Raw genomic sequence first — 23,615 nt, forward strand, 5'->3', positions numbered from 1 at the left:
CCGGCGGAGCCTGTTTTGGGTCCTGGCAGCTACATAGAGACGCGTGTCCTCCGATGTATCTTCGCATACCGAGCCGGTAGCAAAGTCACTTACAACTCAAAATAGAGACAAAACAAGCCTCTACGAATCGAGACAGAATAAGCCTTAAGGTGATGGCTTAACCCCTCGCTCTACTCTAAAAGAGTTAATGGGGTTGCATGTGTATCTGCCCAGACCGATCCAGTGGGAACACCACCCACGGCACCAGACACCCAGAGCGCTGCCCCCGGCTGCAACTGCGCATGCGCGGCCACCACCCTCGGCCATGAGGGTGGGGGGGGGGTGGAGGCTCCCAGTGCGCATGCGCCTGGCAGCCCCGCTCGGTGCGCACGCAGAGGGCAGTGGGGCGGGGCGGGGCGGTTCCAGACCCGGGGGTTGCGGGTTCGAGTCCCGGGGCGGACACGTTTCTTCGCCGTGACACCCCGTTATTGCCATAACTAATACCGGGGCCCAAAGAGGCAGAAATACAGCTGCAGCCATCCCATCCGTGTGTGGTTAGGTAGCAATACCTGGGAACAAATCATGTCTAACCTGCGGTGTGATGTTGCTCACGGAGGCTGGTTTTCCATTATATGTTATCACGGTTACCTCTGTCTGCACCGGTTAACGCGAAAACGCCCAGCAATGTTTCTCAGGCGCTCAAATTTTGCTCGAATTTTGCAAATTTTAGCTGACAGAGCTGCAGCTCGCGAACCGCTGCCTCTGGGGGGCGGCAGTGTTTTAGAAAACAGGAGATGAAACTGAAGTGTTTTTTGGTGGTGGTTCCTTCCCCCTCCGTCCTGCAAGATGGCATGGCAGAGAAATTATTTTCTGGTTTCTCATGTAGGTCCTCGTGTAGTCCTTCTTACAAGCTGCCTATATGGACTAGTCTATAAAGTATTTCTGCTAGAAACATGAGGAATATGTGACTGCAACGTGAGTATCCAAATGAGGTAACTCCATGCAAAAAAAGGGGATGTTAACTCCCTGTATAATCAGCTAATTAAGAGGCTGGCTGTTTCAATATATGCATAATATAGTGGACAGTAAGGCTATCCAGAATTTAATTCTTGGCTCTTAAGGCATCTGGAAAGTTGAATTTGTGAAATCAGATCTTAAATTTCAGCATGAACAGACGAACAGTTCAAACAAACAAAAAAGCAAAAAACAAAATGAACAAAATGTGATCTTAAAGTCAGAAGTTTAACCATGAAACTTCTCTAGAAGTCTGTACTGATGTAACTGTTAATAAGCACTGTAAAAAATACTGTTATTTTTGACTGGTCAGTATACTTCTAAGGACCTGGCTGACATCATGAAGAATACACATAAGTACATTCAATTTTTTGTATTTTTAAGCATTATAGGTTTCACCCATTTTATATGCATGCATGTATATGTGTATGTACATGAATGATCATTGTGGTGTCAGAAAAAACTCAGTGTTTATAAAGTTTTTCTAATGAATAGCAGAATCCATGCCAAGTGTACAAATGCTGCACATTCTCTTCTGCAAGGAGTTTTATAAATCCCCAAAAGCTGTAGGTTAGTGTAAGGTTTGAACAGTGCAGTTCATATAGTGGGCTCTTTCATAGTAGTTTTAGGAAACTACTGTTCTCAAGATAGATATGAATGCTTAGCAGTTTTATTGCTTCAGGTGTTCCGTTTCAAATGAAAATTAGTAATAAACCTAAAGGGAATAGATTGTGGGAGCGTTAAAGTTTATAGTTTAGGTAATTGCTAAGGTGTCTGAATTAGTAAAAAAAAAAAAAAAAAAAAAAAAGTAATTGCTGTATGTATAAAGAGCCCACAGTGGTGGCTCTATGTTACCTACATGTTTATATCTGGAATTTTAGATCAGCATTTGGCACTTGTCAAGGAAGTGTTTAGTCACTTCATGAGCCTTAGTTGGTGGTCAGACAGCTCCGTTTGCATTGGAGTTGAGGCTTGTCTGATACGTGTGAGGTCTAGCTGGGGTCTATTCCCCCATCGTAGCTGAAAACAGCCTCCAAAAGGCTGTAAAGCAGGGTAGTGGATATTTTTAGAGTGGATAACATGGGAACCTTTCAGCTTTAATTCAGTGATACAGAATATTTAACACTTAAGTCTTTCCTAAAATACTTACTAATTCAGCTTTTCAGATTCTTTTATTTGTTAAAAACTATAGGGCTTGCAAAGCACACCATTATTTTAATGCTCATGTTGAGCAGTATGTAAAGCTTAGTGCTTGTGCAGTACATTAGTGAGGTTTCTTTCCACACATGCAGGCTTCTCAGCTCTGCCTCATCGTGGTGGTACTGCTCTCAGTAGTAGGGATAAACATAAAGTCTGAAAGGTTGGCTCGTTTGCTAAGCTAGTTAAGTTTCTTATGTTTGGTGAGAGACTTCCAACAAGTTCTATAGACAGTAGTGTGTTTTTTAGACATTAAACATTTAACATTAAAGGCAGGTAACAGCCCCTTCCTGCAGACTGAGTGGTGCTAACTTAAGGTGTGTGGCAGTCAGAGGTGGGTACAAGTTGATGCCATGTGGTAAAATTGTATACATGTATATGCCATTGGCAGTTCTTCTGACTGGTTACTAAGGTTCTGTAAGCCAAATTCTATAATCATCAATCATCTGTTGTTTGCATATGTCTTAAGGAGGGCAGTCATTTTTCTTTGTCATTGTGATAACTGCTTAGTTTTCAAAAAAGGAAGGAAAGACAGAGAGCTTTTATTATTATTATTATTATTATTATTATTATTATTATTATTATTATTATTATTATTATTTGAATTGCTGTCCAGCCAGAGACATGGGTGCAGAGGGAGTTTGTCTGTCAGATGCCATTTAGAGAGCTCTGGTACATAAATTAGAGTGGAGAGATCAGAATGAGCCTCGATACTACTTCATTTATTTGATCACAGTGTGGGGAGAATTGAGACTTTGAAGCCAGTTTCTATGTGTTCAGATGGAGAATAAAACCATGAGAAGAAAAAGAGTAGAGCTCTCTCCTGGGCATAGAAAACTGGCAGGCTGTGACAAAGCGAGAGCTCTCAAAACCTTCCTATCAAACCTCAAACTTGGACCTGTCATTTTCTGGATGGCCAGTTTCCTGCCAGCCCACCTATTAGGTCATTAGAGATTGGAGGTATGTCCCTTCTAGGCCCTGGGTAGACTACCAGAGGGGCAGTGTCTAGCATCAAATGAACCTAGCTGCTCATTTTTGAAGCAGTAAGGACCTAGTGTCAGAAACTGGTTTTGTTATTTGAGCCAGGTTCTACTGACTGCATATGATTGACTCCAAGCCTGGACAGATATTCTCTCCACTTGAATACGTCTTTTACCAGAGCATAACAATCACTTAACAATCAATTAACAATCGACCTCATCGCAGTCTACAACTTCCTAGTAAGGGGGTGTCGAGAGGAAGGAGACCTTTTCTCCATTAACACCAGCGACAGGACCCGCGGGAACGGGGTTAAGCTGAGGCAGGGGAAGTTTAGGCTTGACATCAGGAGGGGGTTCTTCACAGAGAGGGTGGTTGCACACTGGAACAGGCTCCCCAGGGAAGTGGTCACTGCACCGAGCCTGTCTGAATTTAAGAAGAGATTGGACTGTGCACTTAGTCACATGGGCTGAACTTTTGGGTAGACCTGTGCGGTGTCAAGAGTTGGACTTGATGATCCTTAAGGGTCCCTTCCAACTCAGGATATTCTATGATTCTATGAATTTATGCTGACATACTTCTCAATTTTTATGTTTTTCCACCTGTAGATTGCATCTCACTGTAGGTTGCATTTTAGTCTCCTAATTTATTCCCTGATTTTTATTTTTATTTTTGTACCACCTCATTAGTGAATGTAGAAGAAAATGCATACTAGCTGGGCTGCATCCGGAAGTGCAAACCAAAGTGCTAGAGATAGCATGAATGTAGGAAAAACACACTTTATTGTCTTAATGAAGAAAAATAAGCTTTAAACTGACTTTAAATATGTCATAAGACTTCATGGTATTAGAAAACATGCTAAAACAGGCTGAAAAAACTATTATGAATCTCTCGTTTTCCAATACATTCTTAGACCAAATCCTTTGAGATTCAGAGCTATTGTCCTCACTTTAATGTGACCTTCTTTAATGCAACCTTATAATACCTTGAATATACATCTCTATGAGCCTGTGATAATATTAAACAATCATAAAGTCAATTGTTTTATAACTATTACATTATGAATTCTTTGTGTTTGTGGTACACTGAAAATTTGTTCATTGATCTTTTGCTTAATTCTACAGATACTTTTCTTACTACAGCCTGCATACAGAATGTTCTTTAAATGAGCACAGAATGTGCTTCAGGTAATTTAAAGGCTTCCTGGCTATCTTAAAAATTATATTGATTTTCACCTTGAATATTCACCTGTCCTTTATTTTTAGAGATATACAGGGAATGTGGGAGGGGAAGTGCGCCTTTTCCCCTTTTTTTTTTGTCACTCAGCACAAGGACAGTTATTGCCCAGCAATAACAGTATGTTCCATTTAGAGTCCAAAGCACTAATATCATTACTTTTTCTCTAGCTTTGATGTAAAAAAGATCCTGATTGTGGTTACAGAATCATAATCCTTCAGTATTTATTTTGAGGAGCTGTGAAGCCAACTTTTAACTGCCTTTGTATTCTACAGCTTTTTGTTTACAGCCTTTCTTCCTCTCTTTTTTCAATCTTATTTTTAGAAAAAATATAATAATGTTGCTGATAAGAGAAATGTAGCAGTCTTTCAGGCAAGTAAGAATAACCAGTATTAAACAAAAGGTAGAAAATCAGAAAACTATTGGCTAAAAGCTGCTATCTTGAAATGAGACTTGTTTGTTTTCAATAAGTAATTTTCTTATTTCTCTTCAAGAATGAAAGATTCTCAGTGAAAGCTAGTAGTTAAAATTAATATCCACTTGATGTGAAAATGGAACAAACATCAGAAGGACCAAGCATTTTGCTTGGCTAAAGAAACTGCAGTTCTCAAGGTAGGATAATAATTCTAAGTGAAAAATTTTCGTTTTTAAATACTTTTAATATTTCACTTTTAGAATTTGCATTTGCTTTCAAAAAGCAAATGTGGTTGGATTAGAAGGGTGTAAACTTGTACGTTCTAGTTTATTTTTAAAAGTGTTAACTTATGATTTTTTTATTTTTATTTTTTAACAGAGGAGGAATTTATCTACGTTGGGAATTTGTTAATAGATAATTGATGTATACAATGGATATGCATATACCATTTGGATTTTTTTTCTACTGTAGCTTCACGCAATTTTTGGCATTGTAATCTTCCAAGATGTCAATGCTTCTTTATACATTTCATGCGCTTATATGTAAAGTATGTTTAAATAAGCCACTGTTTTCAGTAGATCCTGCTTTTTCAGTGAAACTCTCGTTTTGAATATTGTGGTTGTCAGAATTCTGAAGCAGCAATGCAATAAAAGAAGTTGTATAAGATCTTTTATATACAGAAACCTAGATGTACACTTTGCATATATGTACAAGTGCTTTTCTCTGGTTACAGTGTTTGCAGTCTAGTGCTAGTAATCTTTACTATGAAAGGACTTTCTATTTTTAATCCTTTAGATAATTTTTCTTTATAAAGAAATATAATTAAAAGTGACTTTATTGCGAACAGTTTTGAAGTGCTGAAATTACACATGCTGCCTATTTTTCAAAGCCTGTTACTGCTAATGAGTTTTTTATCATTATTCTGCAAAGAATGGTGATGTTATGAATTGGTATGTTATATTGTCAACAAGCATTGTTTTTGAAGAAAAGGTTTGAAGATATTCAAAACTATCACTGTTGCAACAAATCTATTGCTTTCTTTTAAATAGTTGCGCCATCCATTACAGTCCTTTGAATTCTGACAGTAATTCAGGCAAACAGGAGGAACCAAAGACCAGATGATGCTTGTGTAGCAGGCATTTTTCTGTTCATTGCCAAGTGCACAGTTCACTGTTCGGTCACCTGTGTCGGCTGGTTTAGTGCCTTTAATGCAGTTCTCTGCATGCTCCCTATTCTATAAAGCTTATTTGGGGACTTCAGACATGGCCTGTCTTATTATTCCCTAAGGAAGGGTAAGGCCTTTACTGTCCAGCTGGAAGGATCACTAATTAGAGCCCTTGCTTTGGCACAGAGTGTGTCAAGCCTGCAAGCCTTCCTGCTGGGATCAATGGCATTCATGTTTGCTTTCATGAATGCACAATGGACAGGGATCTTGGCAAAGAACTGCCTATTTAGCTTGTGCTGAGAAGCTGAGTCTTCACAACATTTTAAAGTAATTGTAGAGGTAGAAAGGGAGCTATAAGAATACACCCTTATTATTCTGCTCAAAAAAAAAAAAAAAAAAAAAAGAAGAAAAGTATTCTCTCTAACGAGAATCCAATCCGCAGTCAAAACCCAGCATATATTTTTGCCCACGTAATGCTCGTAAAGAAATTTAGAGTCATTACTCCTCTATGCTTGCAACTTTCTGAGAATTTAGGATACATTTATATTTTAACCATCTATAAAAATTTAAAACTTACCTTGCAGTAAATGCAAACTCTGTAAGCAATATGATTAATTCGGACTATGTGTGAGGTGTTGCCATTAATAAATAATGGTTATTGGCAGGGCAAATGCTTCATTTAATTCTTTCTTTTTTTCCTCTTTCCCTTTAGAGACAGGTATGTTTCTGCAAAGGGGGTAAGATTTTTAAAATGAGCTTGTTTTGGCATGTATTTTTCATGGAAATACAGACCTGGGTCTGTATTCTGGAGTGTCTCTTCAGGGGTCACCCAAATACACCATGAATATTATTTACCAGTAAAACAGCTTGACCGTGGCAACTGCCAGGTGCCCACCTAGCCTCCTCCAGCCTCCCACACCCTGTCCTTGACAGGGCAGGGTGGAAAAGCTCCTAACCTGTGATAAGAACATGGAAATCACCAATTACCATCATGGCCAAAAAACCCTTGACTAGGGGAAATTTATTATAGTTTATTGTCAAGTAAAAATAGAGAAGCGTGGTGAGAAACAAAACAAAAACAGCTGCCCCTCACCTGCTCCTTCTTCCCAGGCTCAACTTCACTCCCAACTCTTCCACCTCAGCACCCTGAGCCCTGAATGGTGTGAGAGGCTGGCAGTGGAGGTTGTGGTCTCTTCGTAACAGGTAGCCTCTGTCACTCCTTCCTCCTAACAAGTTCCCCTTTCTCCCTGGCTGCCATTCTTCAAGAACGCTCCAGTGGGGTGCAGTCCTCCAGCAGCAGACTGCTCAGGCATGGGCCCAACTTGGGCCACAGTTCTGCCAAAAAAACACCTGTGTGGGCTCTCCATGGGCAGCAGCATTTTTCAGAGCGCAACCAACTGCTGCAGGGGCCTCCGTGGTCTGCAGGAGGACTGCTTCACTGTGGTCTTCTCCACAGTCTGGAGGGCAATCTCTGCCAAAACCTTGCCTCATAAACCCAACACAGTGTGGTAGATACTGGATGCCTTCACTTTATGTTCTTTTATCATTAGAAATAATGGATTTTTTAAAATAAACTTTAGAATAAAAATTTGAGCATGATGTTAATATAATAAAGGATGCTAGCCCCAGTAAATGAAATGTTATCTAATTGTATTTATTTGATTTCACAGTGGAGAAGATTTTAAAAATGACTAATCTAAAGATTAAGAAGAACAAAAGGCAGGCTGCAGCAGGGAAAAGGTAAAGTTGCTTTTGTACTTTGCAAGATGTGGTAAAGTATCAGCCTTTTAAGGCCAATAATAATTCAATTCTCTGATTAAAAAATGAAAGAGGTGAGAGGAAATATGTGAATGAAAGGATTATGGATAATGTTGAGTTCTGCTGTGCTTCTGTTTTTAAAAGGCAACCAAAGTGCAATATCTTGTTACATTTCATGTGTGCTGGAAATGAAACAATACATTCTGGGATAGCTCAAGTTTCATATGAGAGAGAGATTTTTAATTTTAATTTTTATTATTATTATATATTTTTTGAGATAAAGGGGCTACATGAAACATTGTCAGGTTGTCAGGACTTGCATTTTAAAACAGAAGTGCATCAAGATTCTGTTCTGGGTCTTCTATGTTTTCTCTGAACTGTGAAGCGATAGACTAAGCAGTTCTCTTAATGCAGTAAAATTTAGTTTTGCATTGCATTTTGTGGATGCAAATGTAGTACTTTAGCACTGGCAGGTAATTGGTGAAAGAGACAGCTGCTGTCTTTCTCCTAACTTTGCTCTCCAATTTAAAATGCACTAGGTGAGTGGGTGAGTCATTTTTTTTTAAATAATTACTAACTTTTGACTCTGTTTTTAAAACCTTAAATATTCTCTCCTGTCTTTGGTGAGATTGTGGTTTTATTGTTGATATTGCTGATCATAGGACACCTGTGCTATTGCTACTATATGTTTTTGCTCCACTGTGATGAAATTCTTGTTTGTACACGAAAGTAGCGTGTGAAGAGTTCCTCTTTCACTTGTGTGTGTGTGTTAGCTCCCTGTCAGATTTAACCCCCCCACCTTCCAAACCAGTAATTTGCCTTTCATGCCAAATGCTATGTGAAGTTACAGTGTTTGAGTGGTGATCACTCATGTGGGTAACATTGCCTGATTTTTCCTAATATGAGAAAATATCTGGATGCTATAATGTGCTGATTTTTAAAAGAGATACCAGAGAAGAGACCTTGTGCTCTGTATCTCTGTTGTGCTCTCATGCCATCATTGGGTGTGCACCCCTTCCCCCGTGTGCCCTCTGTTACGCACTCTCTTCGTTTTACCTCTGGCTCACTTGCTGTCTCTCATTGTCTTGGCTCTTGCCCTTTCACTTGCTGTTCGTCAGTCTTCTGTATGCTCCTTTGTGTTCAGTCATGGGCACGTGCTCTCTTGCTCTGTCTTTCTCACACGTGCTTCTTCATGCTTAGTCTTGTGTGTTGCCCAAGTCTTTTTCTTACACAGTCACATTGTCCCTCTTCATCTCTCATACCGTCTTGTGCTCTGGCTCACTCTACTTTAGTGCTTCTTCCAAATTTCTCATTCACTTATACACTACGTACATCAGGTACAGAGGCATACACTACATCAGTTGTTTATTCTAAATAGTGGATATGTTGAACCCTTCTTTGTAACATGTTGCATGTTTTATGGCTAATCTGATGATCCATCAGTGAATGACAAACTGCTCCATTAATTGGATCATTAATATTAATCCAATATTAGTGCTTGGTTTTGTTTACTTCCACTACTTTATTAATATTATTCTCATTTTGTTTCAGAAACTCCAAGTGGAAAATAAAAAATCAAGTATTAGAGAATTTAAGGTCTTTGGGATTTGCTAAATTCAGTTAAGAACTGATTTCATTATTAATTCCAATGTCCAATAAAAATTGAATCTCACTGGGCAGGGTTTAAAATTCTGGCAAGGGTATTATCCATACAACAGCCTAGTCTGTCAGTGGCTAAGCATGTTGCAGTGGAAAAACTGAAGTCATAGCTTCAGGTAGTACTGTAGTCCAGCAGAAGGAATTTAAAAAAAAATAAAAATTAGGACTGTAGGCCTACTGCTAGCTAATATTTATCGACCCTAGCCTTGGTTAAATGATGCAAACACTAAGCAAATGTTTTCAGTAATATGGTCTATCAGAATTCATTGGAACTTAGAACTGAAACGTAATTAAAGTCAAATATAAATTATTGAGAGCAAATAGTTTCAGGTTAAGGAGTTGAACAAAGATAAGTTAGTAACTACTTTCCTCCATGAGAAGGGATGATGTATGAAGAAATTACATATTTCCATTAACTTTTTGTGTGTTGCCTGCAGTCTGCTTTGGAGAACATACCAGTTCCTCAACCTGAACTTATATATCAAATTCCAGGTGTCAAACCAACAAGTAGATGTGTCAGAATGTTTGATTCCTGGGTTCTCAGTTAGAGGTTCTGAACCCTCTACAAAGAAAAATGGGCAGAAATAAATGGGTCATCTTGAAGTTGGGGACTAATAATGATGGAGAAGAAAAAGAAATTTAAGTAAGCAGAAAATGTGACAAAAAGAAGTGGCTATCTCTGAGAGAAAAACAAAACAAAACAAACAAAAAAAAAAAACAGGAATCTGTAGGTGCTGCTAAAAGACTTCATGTAGACCTTTGTTGGGAATTGGCATAATTGTTCGATCTAAGCTTGCTTTAAGCAACCAGGGGTAGGCCTTAGAAATCTCAGGGCCTGCTGTAGCTGAGCAAACCAAGCTGCCAGAGTAACTGTGAGAAGCTCCCACGGCAATGACTCCCACATCACCCAATTAAGGAACTCAGAAAATATTGTTATCAGCAGCTGGCCTCAAGGACTAGGCCTACGTGACCGTTAAGCACAAAGGGGGTTGTTTTCCTAACTTCTAATCAAAAGGTGGTGTTATTTTCTTAACAGTTTGTCTGGGTGCTTTTGACCAATAATCTTGTGTGAAACACTGTCCACCCCTGTAAAATTCACTATAAAAGTTGGGCTATTTGGGCAATAAAATGGTGAAGCATGATCTGACTCTGCTGGTGTCTGTTGTGCTTTCGTCTGTGCTTCGCAACAAATGGCGCCCGAACAGGCTGAGACCTGAACAGGGCCTGAACAGGACATCGCAGCGGGAGACCTGAACAGGACCTGAACAGACATCGCACCGGAGCAGGACATCGCAGCACCGGAGCAGACATCGCAGCCGAGCACGGACATCGCAGCGGCGCTGGGGCAAACATCGCAGCGCAGCGGGACACCAGCGGCGCCGGCACATCCGAACGCAGGTAGACCAGGGGACCAGTGGCGTCGGGACCAGCGGCGCCGGGACCAGTGCCGCCGGGGACCAGCGCCGGGGTCACAGCGCCGAGACTGAGACATCGGAGCGGCGCGGGACATCGGAGCGCCGCCGGAACTTCGGAGCGGACATCGGACCGGCGCTGCAGCTGACCAGACACCGAGCCGCAAACGCTGTACACAGGACTCACGGTGAGACGCGCTACTCCCGGTGAGAGACGCGGGGTACGGAACCGCGCAGGACATTGAAGTAATCGCGGGACACTGAAGTAATTGCGGTAGAGGTAAAAGGGACGATAATCCCCGCACCTGCACTCTGACAGGTGAACGGGACGTAAACGCGCAATCCCCGCACCCGGGAGCGCCCGGGAGCACCTATAGACGGTCCCTGCCAGTCACTTGTCTTGCAAAGGTTGTAACAGTATAAACAAAGGCATGGAGAGACAAGCGGCCTATGATTTGCTCAAATGTTTCTTAGAAAAATGAGGCACGCAGGGTATAGACTGCAAAAAGGATTTACCAGGATTATTAGCATATGGAGTAACAAAGGGTTGTTTTATCAATCCGGATACAGTTTTTGAACAAGCAGAGTGGCGCAAATTTGGGGACAAATTGTTTGATGAAGTTATTAATGACAATAAGACTGCTAAAAAATTATCGAAGCCTTGGAAAACAGTCACTAACGCCTTAGCTATACATCAGGCTGAGCAGAGAGTCGCTGCTGCCGCTACAGAGCGACTGGGATTGCCGGGAAGAGCTGGTAGTGTTAACCCTCAGATGGACGAGGAAATAAGAGAGCAAAAACCAGACAGAAAAAACACCAGCCCGTTTACAGACGGTGTTCAACAGAGGCAGAGGATGTGGAACCAAATAGCAAATGAGGCCCTACGTGAGGGTGAACACGAGATAGCTGCACAATTGATTCCAGAGGCCTTCCCAGTAATATACTCACCACCGGACGCCCAGGGTAATGTTATGGTTAATCTAGTGAATTTGGACTGGAAATTGTTAACTCAGCTGCGGTCCACAGTAAATGACTCAGGTCTGAAAGGTGAACCTACGAGACACATGCTGGACTACATTTGGGGAACAAATATTTTGCTTCCAGGAGACATACGCAACATAATGAAGTTAGTTTTGACCCAACACCAGCAGCTTTTATTTAATGCCCATTGGCAGGCTGCTTGTCAAGAATCAGTCGCAGTGATAAGACCACTGGGGGACCCTTTACATGGGGTCACGCTGGAAGAGTTGATGGGGATAGGACCGTATTTTAGGACAGAAGCACAGGCATTGCTGGGACCTGATAAAGCCAAGGAATCAATGAGAACGGCCAGAAGAGCATTGGATCGGATAAAGGAGCCAGGGGGAATACCTTCCTACATGGGAATCAAACAGGGTAGAGAGGAACCATTTGGGCTTTTTATTGATCGCGTTGCAAATGCAATACAGGCGGCAGGGGTGCCTGATTACCTCCAGGGCATGATATTAAAACAGTGCGCAATTCAGAATAGCAACCCCTCTACTCGCAATATATTGGCTTCCTTGCCCGGGACATGGACAATCGAGGAAGAGTTGGAAAGAATGGCTCAGGTACCAGTAGGCCCACAGGCTATGTTAGTAGAGGCAGTAAAGCAATTAGGTGACAGCATGCGAGAACAGGCACAGGCTGTGAAAGAGCATGCTGAGTTTACACAGAGTCAGGTCCTTGCAGCTCTTGCTCCTTTGCAAACCGCCGGTGGTCAAGTACCACCCCCTAGTAACCAGTTACCACACCGCTGCCGATGTTATCGTTGTGGTGCTTTTGGACACGTGAGACGAAACTGCAGGGCTGGGGCAGTATGGTGCTCAAATTGTCAGTCGAACAATCACAAGGAAGCGGCATGTCGACGCAACATGCCGGGAAACGGCCGGAACAGCGGCAAGAGTCGCAAACGCCTCCCGTGGCCGCTCCGCTCCCGGCCCTGGCCCCGGCGCCGGCACCGGCCGGGGCAGCGCGGCCGCGGGCGGCCACCTCTCGGCTGGGGCCGGTCCCGGTCCCTGTGCCCGAAGTTTCCCAAGCCCGCCCCGCCGAGGCGGAGGATGCAGCAGGACGGCGCGGAGCAGGGCGGCTTCCCGTGGCCGGAGCCGCTGCCCGTGGCCGGCCCGGCGCTGCCGTCCCGCTGCCCGCGCTGCGGGGAGCGCGGTCGGTTCGGCCGTGGCGCGCATGTCAGGGCGAAGTTCAGCAGGATGGTGGAGGCCGTGGACAAGACAAAGGAGAAGCGGCTCGACAGGCTGACCGGGGAGCTGGCCCAGAAGACGGCGGAGCTGTTGGAGGTGCGGGAGGCCTTCGTGCAGCTCTCGCAGAAGCAGCAGGAGGTGCAGCGAAGGGAGCGGGTGCTCAGCAGGCAGGTGAACGTGGCGGTGGAGATGATCGCAGCCTTGAAGCAGCGCCTCAGCAAGTTCGAGGAGGAGGCAGAAAAAGAATTGCGGGGAAAAGCCAGGCTCCAGCACTTCATTGAAAACCTGCTGCAGCGCGTGGACCTGGCAGAGAGGCAGCTGGAGTATTACCAAAACCAGCAGGTCACCTGCAGCCGTATAGCAGATGTTACACGCTCTTTCCTAACTAGTAATCATGTGTCTCATCCATTTGTGGTGAATGGTCAGTGGCAAAAAGAAAAGGGGGAGAGTAAGGGGCGGCAAAGACAGAAATGGTACCAGGAGGATGCCACTGACACTGACGGCACGGGTAATAGCAGTAGTATAAGTGACACAGGTGCGGGGCGGCGGGCACCAGTGTCCTGGAAATGTGATGGTGATGAAGACTGCTCAGATGGCAGTGATGAGAGTGCTTGTGTGAAGAAGACATGTGCTGAATCTGACTTTGTGTGCAACAGTGGTCAGTGTGTGCCAAACAGATGGCAGTGTGATGGGGATCCGGACTGTGAAGATGGGTCTGATGAGAGTGCTGAGCTGTGTCATATGAGAACATGCCGGGTAAATGAAATCAGCTGTGGTCCTCAGTCGACCCAGTGTATCCCAGTGTCGTGGAAATGTGATGGTGAAAGAGACTGTGACAGTGGAGAAGATGAAGAGAATTGTGGCAATGTGACTTGTAGTGCAGCAGAGTTCACATGCAGTAGTGGACAATGTATTTCCAAAAGCTTTGTCTGCAATGGTCAAGGTGACTGCTCCGACCACTCGGATGAATCTTTGGAGCAGTGTGGCCGCCAGCCTGCACCTCTGGTGAAGTGTTATGTGAGTGAGGTGCAGTGCGGCTCAGGTGAAAAAGACTGTGACAGAGATCCTGGTTGCAAGGATGGAAGTGATGAAATTAACTGCCCTTCTCAGACTTGCAGGCCAGACCAGTTCAGATGTGAAGATGGGAACTGTGTCCATGTGAGTAGGCAGTGCAGTGGTGTGAGAGACTGTCTGGAGGGCACTGATGAAGCAAACTGTAACAATGTTATTCAGTGCTCTGGACCTGGCAAATTCAAGTGCAAAAGTGGAGAATGCATAGATACCAATAAAGTGTGTAACCAGCAGAGAGACTGCAAGGACTGGGGTGATGAGCCCCTGAAGGAATGCAACATAAATGAATGTGACTGTCCATCTGGGTTTGAGTTTGTAGACAAGAGAAACTGTGGAGATTTTGATGAATGTCAAAACCCTGGTATCTGTAGTCAAATCTGTATCAACCTGAAAGGTGGCTACAAATGTGAATGTAGCCGTGGATATCAGATGATTCCTGCTACAGGAACCTGGAAAAGGCCATACCGGTACAAAAATACAAATAACACCTGTGATTACAATGACGCTGCTAAGCAGGGTTTAGGGGTTCATAGCATGGAGACAAGGGGTAACAACTACAGTGTTTGGAACAATTGTACAGCTTTGGCCTTACCTCCTGATGTTTTTCTGATTTGTGGGGATAGGGCCTGGCAAGGTATCACTGCAATGCTATCAGAAGTCCATGTTACTTAGATAAACTCATTGTATTCGCTTCTAGCTTGTTGCAGTTGCATGAAATCACCAGACATAAATGGGCATTGCTTGCACCGGATAGCAATGATAATGTTGAATTGTGCGGGGTTGCAGCTAGAGCGGCATTGGCAATTTTAGTGCTTGGAGTGGCATCTGTGGCCACACGTAACAACTGCTCGGCTGCGGGGATCAGCTGCGGTGTGGACGCCCCTAGGTGCACCCTGAGCGTTTTGTTCGGAGGGGACTCCACTCTCAGCTGCTCACCGCAGGAGCAGACAAAGATCTCCTGTAGCTGCAGACATACAGTAGGTTTTCAGCTGCTGGAGGGATACTAACTGGAGTATTAATAATTATATGTGTTATTCTTAAATGTCCAGGTATTTTGTGTTGAAAGTATTTGTGTAAGGGTAAGGTTTTAAAACAAAGTGTTGCAAGTCACTTCACGAGGAACACAATGAGACACAATACTTGTTTGTTTGCTTATCATTCTAAATTATATTCTTGTGGTATGATTGAGGTTATGGTATGATTGAGAGTGAGATGTGCCAGAGGCCTCTGGGTGTACGATTGTGCTCTGTATGTGTGATTGTACTGTGTACTGTGTGAGTGAGAGTGCATATAGCCATAGTCCAGGTTATCGTTGCCATAGTGCAGGATTCTGGAATATAGCCTTAGTACAGGTTATTGTTGCCACAGTGTAGGATCCTGGGATATAACCACAGTGCAGGCTAAAAGCATAGGTAATTGGTGCCAGCAAAAATCATAGAAAAATGGATTTATTAAAAAGATTCAATATGATATCAATCCTTTCAATCAATGGTTCACTGATTTGTTTGAAACAATACATAGATGGTTACTGGGATTAGTCAAAGGGGCATTAAGGATTCTGTTCATTGTGGTGTCAATCATCATTACACGTAGTATTGTGATAAATGTGGGATTTTGAAGTGGTGCCGGGAACAGGTATCCAGTGGATCACTGTAAAGTGGACTGAAGCAGTTTTAGAATCTGCACACGCTGAAGACGACCATGAAGAGGTTCCTGATAATCATTCTGACAATGACGTGGGCTGTGACACCTCAAGGACTGTCAAGAACAGCCTTTGATCACCATCAAGTGATTAGGTTTAAGTGTGTTACTATTAAGTTGTGTTACTTACTATTAGATTGTGTTACCATTAAATGCTTACAGTAATTATAGTATTATTAGGGTTAAGTTATATACTTGTGTTATGTTGTATATTTGACGCCTGCTGTAAAACCAAGCACTGCCTGTACAAAAAGAAAACGGGGGAATTGTTGGGAATTGGCATAATTGTTCGATCTAAGCTTGCTTTAAGCAACCAGGGGTAGGCCTTAGAAATCTCAGGGCCTGCTGTAGCTGAGCAAACCAAGCTGCCAGAGTAACTGTGAGAAGCTCCCACGGCAATGACTCCCACATCACCCAATTAAGGAACTCAGAAAATATTGTTATCAGCAGCTGGCCTCAAGGACTAGGCCTACGTGACCGTTAAGCACAAAGGGGGTTGTTTTCCTAACTTCTAATCAAAAGGTGGTGTTATTTTCTTAACAGTTTGTCCGGGTGCTTTTGACCAATAATCTTGTGTGAAACACTGTCCACCCCTGTAAAATTCACTATAAAAGTTGGGCTATTCGGGCAATAAAATGGTGAAGCATGATCTGACTCTGCTGGTGTCTGTTGTGCTTTCGTCTGTGCTTCGCAACAGACCTTCACTCAGCTTGATGCAGAAAGTGGGCTTGTCCTACACATGTATGGAAGACTGGTGACACTGACTGTGTAGCTTTGTGTCAAGGAAGCTGCAGCATAGTCCTGACTGTACGTGATCGTCTCTAGCACAGAACACAATTATCAGATTCAGTTCAAAGAGAAATTCCAGACTTTGGTCAAACATACATTGAAGGTCAGCTTATGATTTTTTAATTATGTATTTTGTTTCCTAGAGATCATTATCATTATAGATGAAATGGCAAAAATTTTTATCAGTTTACTGAAAGCACAAGTAATACAGTTGTAGAGGCTAGTAATAACGTGAAAGAATGCAAAATTATTACACAAGTTTATATTTCAAAGAATCATTCCTGATTCTGTTTCTTATACAGGAATATCAAAGAATGGCATTCATTCAATTGAAATGAGAGTGCACTATAGCAGTTTCCAAATATTAAGATTGCTGGAGGGAACTCCTGTAACAAGAAGTATATATCTTCCAACATACTTAGGTATGCACAGCAGAAACCGATGCCATTTACAACAAAGTGTATTGGTTCTTTTCTTTGTAATCGTCTGTCACTTCTTGTCTGGTAGTAACATGCATTATTCATTGATAATAATTTATATTTGTTATAGTTTTTGAATTTTATAGAGGTTTTCCTCATTATTGAAACATTATGTACACAGATTTTGTTAAACTTGGAACTTAGAAAATGGAAAGAAGTGGTTTCAAGTAGAGTATTTGGAAGATCATAAGAATGTGGATGAAGAACTTCATGCTTCTTGTCATCTTAAATGAATTTTATTATTTAAGTTCCTCTTTGGCTGTATATAATTGCTTTATAAATATTAAAGTGTCTAATAATCACTAATATTGAAACTGTGAAGGTTTACAGATATCTTCAAGGCAAAAATGGCAGGGAGAGTAACATTTTTAGCTAGACCAATACAGTTAAAAAAAAAACAGGCAAGCTTTTGGATATGAAGCCATTTTCTGGCACCTACGCAAAAAGACACTTAAATAAGGCATGAAATAAATTCTCTTATGTTCCTGCAAGATTGAGAACTGTTGCAAAACTTTCATAACGAGTTATAATGTAGTTCAGAAACATCTGTCAGTGCTGTTGGTCTAAATTTCTTGATACTTTTAACATCCATTAATAACTTTTTTTCCATTTAATAACTTTTTTTTTCTCTCTAGATTTATAGTTTAAAGAAAAAAATAGCCTATCACAGAAATATTTTCCTATTAAAACTTTATTAACAATATATCTTCTTATTAACAGTCTCTTATTTAAAGAAAAGCAAACAGACACTATATATATATGTTTATAAATATGTTTATATATATATATATAGTGTCTATAGATATATAGATATATATCTATATATCTATATATCTATATATCTATATCTATATCTATATATAAAAACAGTAATGACAAAAGAGCCTCACAACATTTACATCCATATCTTTGTTTTTTTCTTCTTCCTCTTCTTCTGAATGTTTGTGTAGAGTCTGCTTCCACAGAAAAAATGTTGATGGCTTTATTTCCTCTTTCACATAAAAGCAATATTTAATGCAAGAGGCTATCACTGAAAATTGCAGGTTCTGACCATTTCCTAAATTCCTGGTTTTATGCGTGTCTGAGTATTAAAAAGAGTAGCCACTGGGTGGCTGCTGTGGTTGAGAGAATAATGAAATTCTTTGTAATGGTTATAGCATGACATTCTCTTTCAGAGTAAAGAGTGCTGTAGTGGATGAAGATCTTCATTTTCTTCTGTTATGGATTGTCCTATCATATAAAAGAATGCGTTTTATGTGATATAAAAGTATCTTTAAAAATGTATTGGAACTCTGAGAACCCACTTGCAAGAATCTAAATGATTTTCACTTCATTCTTGAACACGGCTAAGTGCTTTAGTTGTTATTACTGAATATGATTTCATCCTGTAATTAAGTAATTCAGTGTGAGGCTAATAAAAGTTGTGTTTTGCAATTTGTGCATAAGAACAACAGAAAATATCATGAGAATCACCTTGACTAATTTTAAATTAATGAAATAACATTATCTTTAATGCTTTGCTGAAAGCAATTTGCAAATTATGTTAAAAAAACAAACAAACAAACAAAAACATAATGGGAAAGAGTAGTTTGGGGGTTAAATAGTAATTAGTAAGATTAGAATAGTAAGACGGAAATAAAGGATCAGTGCCTTAAAAGATGTCAGGGTAAAAACTTCCATTCTCTAGAAGGACATTCTTTCACTTAAAAAGAAAATTTGGGGTGTCTAGTATGGAGGGGGACGGTAAGCTGGTAACAATGTCACTACTAGCAAAGACTGGTACTTGGAACAAATGACAATTATTTGCTCTAACGAGTAATTGCCCAAGATTAGGAAAGGTGCTGGGGCTATATGGGTGAAATTATTTTAATCCCCTTAATAAATAAATAAATAAATAAAAGTTAAAAAAGAAACAAAAATCACTTCAAGATTCATTTAGAATACCTGACTACAAGGTAACATTCAACGAAATCAAGCTCTTCATGATGGATAGATTCCACTGCAATAGTGTAATCTTCAAATTGAGAGTGGAAAAATAGTAAAAGAAAGTGTCAAAAATGAGACTTCGGAAGAAATAATGAATTCTTTTAAACTAACTTAGTACTTAAGAAGAATTAAAAAAAGAAAATGGCAAATGTAGTAAAAATAGCAAAAGAGTAATAGGAGAAATGGCAAGGGAAAAAGGAAGATATAAATACTGATAATAGGGATAACCAGATATGTAACTCCATTGAAGAATGGATTTGATTATTAATTAGTTGTGGTCAGCATGCCACTATAGAGGTGTTCGTGTGGAATGGGGGAAGTCTCATAGACATAGGAACATATGTCTAGACATAGGAACTTGATCTGCTTGAACCCCAGCTCTATAGGTTAACTAATGAAAGTAATTACAAAAATTAAGATGATGTTCAGAGAAAATAGAAAGGAAGCTAAGATGTGTGGTCAATAACATTGTTTCTTGAGTCAGTGAAGTCTGGAAGAGATACTAAGGAATTTCTGATGAGGTAGTTTTTGGAAACTGTAGATCTCTCTAACAGTATTAAAGGGAAAAAAGTAGATAGGAGTGTTCACTCTAGTCATATATGACATTTTAGCTTTCTAAATATGGATTATGGGGAAAAAAATGGTAGTAATAATCCAAGAGCCTAGGTACTGACATTCAACCAGTATCTTCATTGATTTCTTTGCCATGATAAATCTGATATTGAGGATTAAGAAAAATTTTAGGAAAAAACAAAAGAACTTTAGATCCTATGATTCTTCATTGATTTGCTTTAACTTAAATGGGTAAACAGGAAGAGATCTTTAATGCCCTTGGTTTTTAAAGGGCAAACTCAGAGAAATGAAATATTTACAAATACAACACTGAGGAGCCCAAATACTCAAAAGTGAGACATAAATTCAACATGAAAATTTGTTTTTGTTCCCAGAAATGTAAGTTGAAAGAGGGCCTGCAGCTGTCTGAGGAGTACTGACTTCCAAAAGGGTAGTAAGGAAAGAGGATGTGAGAATCCCAGAATCATAGAATGGTTTGGTTTGGAAGGTACCTTAAAGATAATTGAGTTCCAAGCCCCCTGACAAGGGCAGGGACACCTCCCTGGTGCCCAAGGACCAGGTTGCCCAAGGACCCATCCAGCCTGGCCTTGAATACTTCCAGGGGTGGGGAAGTGTTCCACATCTTCTCTGTGGGTAAGTGCATCCACAGCTTCTCTGGGCAACCTGTTGCTGTACCTCTCCGCCCTCAGAGCAAATAATTTCTTCTTTATATCTAAACTAAGCCTCCCCTCTTTAGGTTACTCCTTGCCTGTAAAGCAATTCCGTGTTTCTCTTAGATAAACATTATTTTACCTAAAGTTACTTAGTAATGCACCAGGAATTTATTCAAAATAGTATATTGCTTTTTGTGTGTACTAATATTTCTAACTAATTTAAAATTTATGTACTTCCTTGCAGTAAACTTACGTTTTGTCTTCTAATCTTTTCTAAATGAAACATATTTGGTAAGGTGTCACTCTCAGCTCTGTTTCCAAGCAAGTGTTGGAAATAGGTGGAGAATTCATTCAAAATTTTAGTAAACTGCACCAATTTTGTGATTCTGGAGATGAATGAGGTTAACATTATTTAAGAGAGAACATGGTGAAAGCAGTATTGGACCATTTGCATGGAATTGCTGAAGTGCCTAAATTCTCCATACAGATAAGAATGTTTGAAATTGAATGGTTTTCACACATGCCAAATAGTGTATGCATGACTTCCCTGCTTAAATGCTTTATGCTTCCTGAAATTTGGTGACTTGTTGCCTCTTCAGGTGTAGGTAGAATATGTGTTGTTCTAAGACATTAGAAAACAAGAAGAGAAATTATTTTTGTGCCCTTATTTCCTTTGTTGGGGAAAGGGGCATAGGCCAGTAAGATTCTGAACAACTGAAATGTTAAAGCTTGTGGGCGTTGCAAAAAAATGACTACATATATAAGTCTTTGCAACTGTTTGGAGCTGCTTTTATGAAAATGGTAATATACAATGAGAAGTAGTCCATGGAAACTAGTGCCTAGAACAAAAAGCCAATGTATTTTTTCTTTATTATATAATGTTCAATTATATGTGCCCGATAGCCATCCTGTGCAAAGAACATATCAAGAGCTTTAAACAAAATCTGATTATAGTTATATTCAAAGCTATTAGAATTGATTTCAGAAAAGCTCTCCATAACATTTACAGAGCCATTTGCAATTCTGGCTATAGCGGTGGGGGGGGGGGAGGGGACAAAGAGATTGTGGTCTCCTAGAGTACACAAACCTTTACAAAATCTTTTCTTACTCTTTGCTCCTATGAATCTCTGTGGTCAGTAATTCTGAGAAATTCCTTTGTTACCATTAAGATGGCCAATCCTTTCAGTTCTCTGAAGTACACTTGTCTAAAGCTAAACCCGTAAGTATAGACTATGTTAGAGGGAGGACTGCCATTTGTCTGGAAAATAGGAATTAAACCTGTGTTATCCTCATTGCGTTCTGTTAGGGTTTCTAGAAAAGATAGAAACTGCAAACAATTCAGCTTGATTTCCATATCTGTGTGGACATACAACAGGTCAGGTGCTTGGTAATTCCTTATTTTGTAGCTCAACCGTGCATACGAGAGAAACTGACTTCTTACCAAGAGACACAAATGCATGATGTATCTAACTTCAAAACTGCTCACTCAGAATTAATTTGCTGTTTGCTAAGAAATGTGCAGATGCATATGGAGTTCTTTGTCTTTCTTTTTTCCTTTCAGTGCCATGAGCACTAGGTTAATTGAGGTGCTGGGTACTATCATTTAAATGTTAAAATTGCATTGTGGTTATCTTCTTCAACAAAGATATGTGCCTTGATGTAATAAACTTGGCATGATATTTAATTGTTTGTAATAAGTGTGGTAAAATCACGGTCATTCATATTTTACAAAATCACAGAATCATCTAGGTTGGAAGAGGACTCCAGTATCACCTATTCCAACCTCTGACCTAACACTAACAAGTCCTCCACTAAACCATATCACTAAGCTCTACATCTAAACGTCATTTAAAGATTTGTTACAGAAAATGTCCAGTGCCAACCCATTAAAAAAAAAAAAAAAGTAATAAAAAGGTGTGCTTGTATATATATGTATTTAATAGTGGAATTTTAATTTGCAAGTGTAATTATGCAAATACCCAAAATATATTTGAAGGCTTTAAACTTATGCTGGCTTCGTATTTTTATAGCAAACTTTAATCTGAAAATAGACACAGCTCATAGCCTGTTAATACAAATATATCTTCATCAGTATTAATTTATCTTCAATCCATCCATGATTCTTTTTAATTTTATTGTCCACTTCCCATCCCACAGTTAGAAAGACATAGTCTAGAAATGAAAAATTGAAAACAAGTGGTCTGGAAATTAAAAGTTGTGCTTAGATTGATCATAGCAACTATTAAAGAAGTTTCCTATTATTGTTTTTAAGACGTTCATGAAAATTTTAACTTCCATGTTTAAGGTTTCCATGATTTGTCTACTGTAGCATGCAGTAGGCAAGCAAGCATATTGTCCTTATCATTCTGCTTTCTCCTGAATAGGCAGAAGGCACGGTACAAAAACATACCTGGTACAAAAGGCTTGACAAGCAGAGATAAAACAAGGCACTTACAAAGTTATAAGTTGAGAAAAGTAGTATTGCAGTAAACTGACTGCTCCACCTGATCCTCCTGTGCACATTGGATTACTTGCAAACTAGCTGGATGCAGACGTTCTGTGTCTGAAGAAACAGATTGTTCTACCATTTTCTGAATTTGTATTGACCATGTCTTTCATCTTCATTTTATGACGAGATCAGTTGACTGGACTTAAAAAGGTCTAGGAGCTAATGATTTACCTTGAAGGCTTTCCATCATAGCTGTTTTTTTCCTGGTGGCTACAGCCTGTTGCCTTTTTTTTTTTTTTTTTTACTGCTTATAGTGAATTGAGCGTCCCGCCCTAGAAGTGAAGAATGGGAGATAGTTAGAGAAAGAATGAAGTGATAAACTGTTCCCTCCTTGTCACATTCATCCTGGTTTCCTAATAAGGGACTTTTTAAAATTGAGCCTTGCGCTACTGTGCATCAGGAAGAGATCTAAGCAACCAACAGGTGACATACATAGAAGTTTGCTGTGGTAAGTGGAAAGTTTAAATTCGTGATTTAAACTTTCTGGCTCAGCTCTGGCCAGCAGCCAGAACCTTTTGGAGCCGGCCGGAGCTAGCTCTGCTCTGACATGAGGCAGCTGCTGGGCTCTGCTCACCCCTGCAGCCAAACCCTTACCATGTGTACCCAGTACACAAAGCTTGGCTGGAATGCTACAGTACAGTTCCAACAATTCATAGAATCACAGAATGGTTTGCATTGGAAGGGCCCTTAAAACCACCTGGTTCCACCCCTTCTGCCATGGGCAGGGATACCTCCCACCAGACCAGGTTGCTCAAAGTCCCATCCAGCCTGGCCTTGGGCACTTCCAGGGATGGGGCACCCACAGCTCCTCTGGGCAGCCTGTAC

The 23,615-nt window shown here is 40.6% G+C and overlaps 1 protein-coding gene across 7 annotated transcripts; it reads left to right on the plus strand.

Annotated features, from left to right (window-relative positions):
- The first annotated feature begins 1 nt into the window (after position 1).
- On the plus strand, positions 2–21,794 carry LOC139999499 (uncharacterized). 7 transcript variants are annotated; one of them, XM_072027908.1, is made up of 6 exons: positions 2–538; positions 866–954; positions 4,293–4,355; positions 4,899–5,016; positions 7,655–7,724; positions 10,607–16,937. In XM_072027908.1, exon 6 carries the CDS (start codon positions 11,587–11,589, stop codon positions 14,770–14,772), a length of 3,186 nt encoding a protein of 1,061 aa, XP_071884009.1. In that variant the 5' UTR covers positions 2–538; positions 866–954; positions 4,293–4,355; positions 4,899–5,016; positions 7,655–7,724; positions 10,607–11,586; the 3' UTR covers positions 14,773–16,937. The 7 variants fall into 7 exon arrangements, 3 of the variants coding, with proteins under 3 accessions (XP_071884009.1, XP_071884008.1, XP_071884010.1); XR_011804974.1 differs by lacking the exon at positions 10,607–16,937 and adding an exon at positions 18,245–21,794 and having other exon boundaries at positions 2–954; XM_072027907.1 differs by having other exon boundaries at positions 2–954.
- Positions 21,795–23,615: the final 1,821 nt, after the last annotated feature.

This window comes from Anas platyrhynchos, chromosome 26, assembly GCF_047663525.1.
Source record: "Anas platyrhynchos isolate ZD024472 breed Pekin duck chromosome 26, IASCAAS_PekinDuck_T2T, whole genome shotgun sequence".
Lineage (NCBI taxonomy): Eukaryota > Metazoa > Chordata > Aves > Anseriformes > Anatidae > Anas > Anas platyrhynchos.